Source organism: Bombus impatiens, unplaced genomic scaffold (assembly GCF_000188095.3).
Source record: "Bombus impatiens unplaced genomic scaffold, BIMP_2.2 scf_0058, whole genome shotgun sequence".
NCBI classification, from domain to species: domain Eukaryota; kingdom Metazoa; phylum Arthropoda; class Insecta; order Hymenoptera; family Apidae; genus Bombus; species Bombus impatiens.
The window spans coordinates 204,512-213,422 of NT_176477.1; the positions used below are offsets into that span (position 1 = coordinate 204,512).

An 8,911-nucleotide genomic window follows, 5' to 3' on the forward strand; every position below is an offset into this window, starting at 1 on the left:
GACCAGTACGAGCAGCACCCTCGCCAGCAATCACGGGTCCAGCACGCTGGCTCATCATTACGCGGTCTCGGATTTCGCCGTCGGCGGCAGGTGTAAGTGCAACGGCCACGCGGCAAGGTGCATCCAAGGCAAGGACGGCGAGGTCGCCTGCGAGTGTAGGCACAACACCGCCGGCAGAGACTGCGAGAGGTGTCGCCCGTTCCACTTCGATCGACCATGGGCACGAGCCACTGCCAGAGATGCCAACGAATGCAAAGGTTAGTCTCTCTGTTCGTTACAAGCTGCCCTCGACTATCTCCAATCTCTAATTCGAGTCTCTCGATTCGAATCGAATCGAATTTCAAGCTTCTTCGATTACTTGGAACTGAGTGTTTTCTAGAACGGTTCCAACGTGCGACGCGCCGTGCCGTGCCGGTACTTTTTCCGTCGATCCTCCGCCGTTTCCACGTAACACGTGTGTGCTTAACACTTAGTATTCCCGTGCCCGTGCACGAGCCATGCTTAAAGATTACCGCGGCTTTCCTCGAAATAGTTCCAAATAGTTTAGATTTACACGCACGTAAGGTGCTTCCGATGTTCATTCATAGCGATTTTTCACGACTTACGATCGAGTTGGGTCTGTGTGATCGTTTAACTAATTTTCAATTTATTTTATTTATACGACGCGTATGCGTGGTTGCGATATCTCGTTTCGTCCGGGTGTTGTACTCCGTGGTATATGTAGTATCCTATATCTTGTTACGGTATTTATCGTGTACATTTCTTATAAGTATTTCTGATTGCGAGTAACGTATAGATATTTTGACGAGTTGCGCGTTCTCTCGAAGCTCTGGCTGTAAATCGTCCCGTATTGCCCATAATCCACAATCGAAAGGACGTAGTTTCAAATGTAAGGGGTGCCCATATTCCGACAAAATGAACATTTTCATCTGTACCTATGGGATTACGAATACTTTCAATCTCGGTTATATTTCATTCAAAATATTTTCCTGCCGAACAAATTCCGATGACGCAAAGTCGCGTACATACCTATGACCTATAAGAGATCCGATTTCTATTTAAGATGAGAGAAGAGACACGACAAAACATCGAAAAGACATCTGTGTCTTTAGAAATAGAACGTATTCATATTTCTGAAAGGTCGAAGCAATTTGCACCATTTATTTGTCTATTTTTCGTTGATGTACGAGTAAGTGTATAGGTATAACCTTCCTTAGGCTTTTCAAGCATATTAAGACGAGTAATTAACGCTGATCTCAGATTTTCAACTGTTACAGCAGCCGATACACGGTTGATTCCGAAAGTAGAAATCTTTTTTACGCCTCGTACGTGTGCCCGTGTGTATGTGTGCAAAATTAAAAGTCTTTAGAAGTCTTTAAAATTAAAAGTATACTTTATATACTTTATATACTTTTATATACTTTAAAATTAAAAGTATAAGAGTCTTTTCTATCTTTAATACTTTATATAGGTACGTATATATACACGTACGTATATCGAACGATAGAAAATTTTATTTGTATATATTGACTACTCGGGATGATTATTTGGTCACGCACCGCTTAAAACGATAGAAAATGAACACGACGAAGAGTTCGTTTCTCGTTTCGTTTCGGTGACTGGTTCCTCTATCCTTCGTTCCGCATCTTCCATTCTCGATTCTCGTACTCTTATCCCGATTCTCCGTGTTCCGTTTCACTCTTCGTGATGCCATCTCTTACTCCCTTTCTCTGTTTTGTCCGTGAGTCGACCCTAGGGGTAGGGCGTGGGGGCACTCCTTTCGGTTCACCCCTTAATTCGAAGCGGCGAAGCGTTGCCTCGAGACTCGGATCGAGGATGTATGCTCAAATCAAAAACGTCAGGGGCAAACCACCCTCTAAAATCGTTTCGAATCGATAAAGGACGCCCTCTTCGCGCGACAACCGCGATCCGCGCCGGCTACGCAATATCGCGACATTAGCGTTGTAGCATTCTTTTTTTAAGATTAGATGTCGATAAATGTCAACTATGATCAACTATGTACCTGTTTGTAAAGCGGTGAATTTTTCGTTGGAAATACGTACAATAAAATGTCTTGAAATGTTGTGCAACTTTTGAAAAAATACGTTTAGAGTCACGGTTTTTCGATTGTAAAAATACCTTTTCATTTTATTCTATGTCACTTTCTATTTTGAAAAAGTGTTAATACATACAATCGATAGATGCGCAAGTGTTGCGAAACGGGAACGACGACTTTCGAAACATTTCGATTTCAAGTAACAGATTAATCGGTCGGTCACTACTTTCACAGGATATATTATTATTTTGAAAATTATTCAAGATCTTTCAAGTAATCCACATTTTAAAAAATTATTTTACCACCTCTTTGTTGTTTTTACCTTTTATAGTTTGAATATCTATCTATTAAAAAAATGAAAAGTGCTGTTACTTCCTTTCTTTGCCTTCTTTTTTATCAATTTTATATGTATTTCGTAGAGAAATATTAAAAATATTAAAAACGTTAACGTTATCCATATGTCGCCTCGTAGTAGATATGTATCTGCTTACTAATAAAGTAGACAGATTGAGAGTTTCTAATAGCTTGATGAAAATAGATTTGATTTGTTAATACCAATTATTACTGGCAGAAGTCTGATTCGATCTGACCAATTTATGTTAGTAAGTACGTAATACCATGTAATTGGCAATTCTCAGTGAAATATCTCCAAATGAAATTTCCCATTTGTTGATTCCAGTGAAAATGTATAAATGAGAACGAAACGGAATCCCTGGTCGTACCTTGTAATTGCGATAATTGAGACACTCTTAAGAACCAATGAAACTGTTTGGTTCGTGCTAAAACTAATTATCGTTATTCGATCAAGTACATCTGTATAACAAATTCTGTGATTATACATAGATACACCTATAGATATTGGGTACTCGTAGTGAAAATGAAGTAAAATTTTTATCGTAGAGGATTTCATGTCGCGAAAAACGATAATTTTGGAAAATTGTTGCATGTCGTTCTTAATTAAAAAGATATGAAAAAATTTGACAGGTATTTCAGGTACTTCACTTTTTGAAACTTCTTAAAACTTATTTAGACGATCGTAGTTATTTCCACTTAATCTCATTCGTAACATTTTAAAAAGAGAAAACCAGTGCAGCGAATGTACAATTCAAAATGTATTATATGTTACTATAGAGACGTGTCCTAGAAGTTTTCGCTAGACTCTTGATTAATATTAGATATAAAGATACGGCAAATAAAAGAAAATAGTACAACAAATAAACGCTATGCTAAAAAAAATATCTATAATTTGATAGCTTTAATACAATATAATGAATTACATTGTGCATTCTCCTCTGTAGAGGTATGTATTATATGTATAGGTATGCCTATATGTATATAAGTATGTACAAATGTATAAAATATGAACAATATATTATGAGGTATGAGGTACACTGAGGACAGAACTCATAAATGTCATGCTTATGGCAAGCAGCGCTTTGGTAATATAGTCTATACGAATCGGTGCAAAAAAAGAAAAAGAAAAAGAAAAGAAACAGGAAACGGATAAGGCCCGTAAATTTTACTCCTGTACATGCAGCGTCTGTGCCCTTTCTGGCAAATGTACGCACAATATAAAGTAATTCCAGTTCTTTTCAATGTTTCCTAGCTGCACGCCTTTTTGTTCTTGCAACATAAGCTAACGCCGTTTAAGCGCTTAAGTAACATATGCTAGAGTTTACAGTTTGAGTAGTACAAGTGGCAGTATGTGTTTTACGATGTACGTATGTACGTTTGTACGTGTCTCGTGGAAATATGAGATTTCCAGGTCCTTTTCTGTTCGGTATTCGCTGTTCAGGCAGGCCTGTTAATTTAGCTATTCTCTAATTTTTTAAATTAATGGTTTCTTATTACCGTGAAACTGTACCAACTTTACAATAATCGTTCTCTACGTTGCTGCTTTGTTTCATTTTTACTAACGAGATCTTCTCACATAATATCTTATCGACACTAACACTATTACGCATATAGTAGAGATTGACAGATTATAAATTTCAAGTTAGATGATTGATATTATTAGTAATACGCTTTGTAAGCGTTCATTGCATAATGATCGCAATTTTATGAATTGTCAAACTTTATATCGTAAAATTTTTGCAGAGTCTTGGAAAACGAACTTTTTCTTCCAAATTGATCGCTTAAGGATTTATGAATTTTCATCGATCGATTTGTAATATTTGCTCGTGAAAGTTTATTGCTAAATTTACCGTTATATCTATGCAAGAAAATTGATTAGTAGATATAACGGTGACTCGTAACTATGTTTATGGTGATTTGTAAGATTTTTCACTAATAGGTAGTATTGGTTCGATTGTACCAGGCGGCTAAAATCTGGACACTGTTCGAAAACGTAGATTCTAGATAATCTGACATTGATTGGTTTAAGCATTCATAGACTTAGTACATTTAACGTTTGATTCGGAATCGATCTTTTACCAGTCGTGAATTATTCAGTTCGCGTGACGATTTCGTTCGCATTTTCTACAGGGAATTCCGCGTTTCGAATACGACCTCGGTTAATAGGAGTATTTAACTTGGAACATGGTTTCACTTTTCTTCGTTCGATTTATTTCATGTCAATGCACGCTTCTGCTATCTTCCTGTAAATTGATTTCTAAGGTTTCGGTTGGATAAAGGTGGAAAAAGACAGATCTCGGGGGGCCTAGGTGTGTTGCCGTTAATGTGACACGGAACGCTGTAAACTGTAACTGCTATTTACGGCAATGAATTATGTTCTCAAGGGTTCGTTTATGTTTATGCGACGCGTAGTTATACGCGTATCTATATATACATGCATATGTACCGTAATTCTTGCTCCGTGCTTTCCTTCTTTTTTTATTCTTTCATTCTTTCCTTTTCCTTTCTTTCCCTTTCCTTTCTTTCTCTTTTATACCTTCCTTTCTTTTTGCTTTCCTTTGCCTTTTTTCCTGCTCTTCACTCTGTGTCGTTTCTCGTTTACTCGTGACATAGCTAAGTATATCCAATTTTTTTAGTTAATAGTTCTCTCGCGTAATACTTTTAAAAACGTTTTGCGCTCCCAGGGTATTTTCGTTGTAGTTAGTGGACAATCGTATTCTGATGTTAATCATTAACGTGTAACAATTCGATAGAGAATTTGTCAAGATTTTGTAGCAAACGGTACACTATATGCAAAATGTTGCAACGTAAAAAGATATAATATAATGTAAAATAATTAAATTGTAAATGATAGGTAGTAACTAGTAATTTATAAAGAAAATAGGAACGTTTTTGTAGCGAATACAGAGTGTTTCGTACAATTTGACGGAGCTATATCACCGAAATGATGATAGAGATTGAAAAAGGTATCAAACGACACGAGCATACTTTTTTTTTTTTATTTAAAATTTCACATTCACAATTTGTCCAATTTGGACATTTGGTAGAATTTTTTATCTGTACGAGCATACTTAAATAGGGTATGTTCCGTATAGATATTCATGTATGTTTCTGTGTATGTTTTTTATTAAGCGTATGTATATATGTGCTTGCAGAGTGTAAATCGGTACATTCTTTTTTTGAGTGCAATTACCTATCCGATCTTATTTAACGTACATCGATTCCTAGATGATCGAAAACTAAACTTCGACGATTGAAAAAGAATGGAATTACGTAAAAGAAACAGAGCAGATTGCGACCAGTTTCAGCTAGAAACGTACCTGCCTGCCAACAGAAATTTCAGTCAAAGAAGAAAACGACGAAGAGGCTTAGCCTGAAATTCGTCGCGCCCTTCTGTGAACAATTACGTGAATGACAGAAACACTCGACGATTTTATTACGGGGATCCTTTTCCAATTAAACGGTTGCTATGGTGATGGTTATGAGTGCTTGCCTATGGCATCCGTAGGAATACAACTTGGATCGCGTCGTCTTTTTCGTCGCATCGCGTCGGTCAATTTTTTGTTAACAACTATTTACGAATATTTAATCTATCTTTAAGTATATGCGCAGAACGTTAAGTTTCTTGATAGAATTTTATTTTTCCAAGTCGATAGGTATATAATTTTGACGAAAATTCAACGCATCCTTCTGCATGTTGAATAATCGAAGAACTTGTAACTAACGTTATTATGATTGCACATACTGATTGAGAAACTATTTCTATAATAGATAATAATAATGGAATAAAGTGAAATTTTGGAGACGTATTTATATTTATAGAAATAGGTATATTTACGTACGTATGTAGTTGGTCTTTTAAATGTAGATGTATATCTTTCGTAAAGGATACGGATTTTTCAAAATATTTATATAGGTAAATATAAAGATGTTTTGAGATTCGATTAGATTATATCTGCATACGTAATTTGTTGCAAATATATACGTTAAGTATGCTTAAAGTAGCAAAATTTGGCGTTTGCACGTAAAAACTGACAGGGGTTAACGATAATAGTGGCAAGAATGATAAGCTTTCTAATAATAAGCTTTGGTAAAAGTTGCATCGTTTCTGTGTCGCGTGACGAATAGAGAAATCAGAAATCATAGTCCTTCGTAGCTGCGAACACAACGAGTTAGTTTCGTGATAGTGGAACGGGTAATATGTAGTCGTTGTGAAATGCACTTGTAAAGAAGAGACGAAATACCGTTCGAGAGACGGGGAATCGATAAAGAAGGTGGTACGCTGTGTAGGTAAACGTAAACGGCTTTCGTTCAGCTACAGAGTACGTGTATACGTGACAGAGACGAGAGATGAAAAAAAAAGAGTGGAACGAGAGGAAAGAGAGGCAAGGAAGAAAACAGGGTGACGAAACGAAGGAAGGGAGTTCGAATTAAATTACATTTTAATTTCGCAGCCATTTCGCAGCGCACACCGCGATATGCCAAATATCCGGTGCAATTTACATTTTAAATTGGACACTTCTTGCCGCGATTCGAGGGTTTCGTGAGTTTCGTCGGTAGTTGGCATCGTCTGGCGAGGTTGTTGTCGTTTCCATAAAAAGCATGCACGTTTACCCCTCTCTGATGGAGATTTTCGAAAACTTGAACGCACCCGGTGCGCGTTGATTCCTTGTAAAAACCAGCCGAGTATTTCTTCGCCATCGCAGCATTCCTATACTCGAGTATTCTACTTTTTCAATTCCTGCGAGAAAATTGTCTCGAATTTCCTTTGCTACGTTTCACCTTAACCGACTACTTAATTACGAGCACCTCTTGAATTTCGTTCTCGTTCTCACTGCTACGCGGATTCATCATTGCGTCTTATCGCCAATCCCTTGTTTCCCTTTCTTTCTTCTTTTTGAGCATTGAAAGTAGTTACGACGGTTTACTTGTGACAAACGGATACGAAGGTAGGTATCAGGTTTATGCATATATTAATGATTGTTTCAAAAGTTTCTTCCCTTCCGTTTGTTCCGATAGAACAAAATGGATCATACGTAATTCAATAAAATAATATAGAACAAAAAATGTTGTGCATCTATTATTTCCTTATAAAACTTTTGGGGCAAGCTAATGAAATTCCATTTCTCTTGATTGTTCGAGTTTGAGTTTTATGGCATTGGTAGATGTCGTGAATATTGTTTATTATTTCATTATTTTTATGTACGTATAAATCATTACGTCCCATTAGTCCTTAGACTAAGCAACGAAATAACTCGTAAAAGTCAAGTTTACTTTTATCGGATGTTTGCAACTAAAGCAAACTATAAATGAGAAAAAGGATTCAATTGTGTGATAATGAGTAGGTACGTACATACACGCATGCGTAAAAGACGTTTTTAATATATTATATTATCGTTGTGAGTAATTCGAACGCGTGTCGTAATACGTAACACGATTCGGAGTATAAAATTTGTAACAACCAGTTAGCAAAGTTTAATAACTGGATGAAACAACGTTGCTTGCAAATTGGTCAGCTAAAAAGTTTAAGCGAACAAAGTTGATACAGATAATTCGAAAAGTATGCAGAAATAACAAATAACTTTCGACAAAATCAAAATCGTAGTCGTATGACGGATTGTTTTCACTTGTAAGTACTCCTGTTTTCCTGACACGTTTCGGGACCGCACGAATGTTATTCTTTGCCCGGTCCCCGTGGTCTTACGCCGACGCGACGCTCGTACAACGTACAACGATTATTCTTCCTTGCGATGCGAGGCCGACGCGCTTTGCATGAATGGGAGTCGTCGCGACCTTTCAGATGAATGGTTCTTTCTTCCCCTCTCACTTTCACCCACCCTTGCTTTCTTTCTTTTTCTTTTCCACCCTCGATCTCTCTTTCATTTTTTCTGTTGCTTCAGTAGTATACGCGAGTGTGTAAGTTCGTTTCGAAGATATTTACTTCCCTTTTAAGATATAAATGTTTCGACGACGAGACCGATGAGACAACTGTGACGGTGATTGCCTTTGGGGTGACAGGCAAGATAAATACATGTAAATAATTACGTTTACGAAGGATTAAAACAGGTTTTTTCATAGAGAAGATGGTTGGATGAGAAGATGGATGGAAAATTCGCTATCGTGATCTTAAATAAATGCATGCGGTATAATAAACTTTAGAGTGGTACTATTTGTAAAATGAATAATACGAATAGAACGAATAAAAATTGAAACAAACACGATACGGCTCTGTAATTTTGTACATAGCGGAAAATCAATGGTTGGATATGCATGATCCTTATGACCGAAAGCCTGTTCGATACATTATTTTTATCAAACCGATACCGAGTCGTTGGTCTGGCTAAGAGTTTCAAAGGGTCCGATTCAAGTTCACCGTAACAGGATCGTTGCTATTCGTCGTAGAACCACAAAGTGTACTTTCAACGATTTGAATTTGGTCCGGTCTGGTTGTCGGAGTATACGATGCATTCGTGTTTGGTGGAGGCTGCAGTCGTGGCTGCA

The 8,911-nt window shown here is 37.1% G+C and overlaps 1 protein-coding gene across 1 annotated transcript in view; it reads left to right on the forward strand.

Annotated features, from left to right (window-relative positions):
- Positions 1 to 8,911, forward strand: part of LOC100741846 (netrin-1-like) — a 107,902-nt gene that overhangs the window by 1,495 nt on the left and 97,496 nt on the right. The window contains 1 exon segment of the mRNA XM_003485438.4: positions 7 to 257. Within this exon segment, the coding sequence (XP_003485486.2) occupies positions 7 to 257 (251 nt within the window).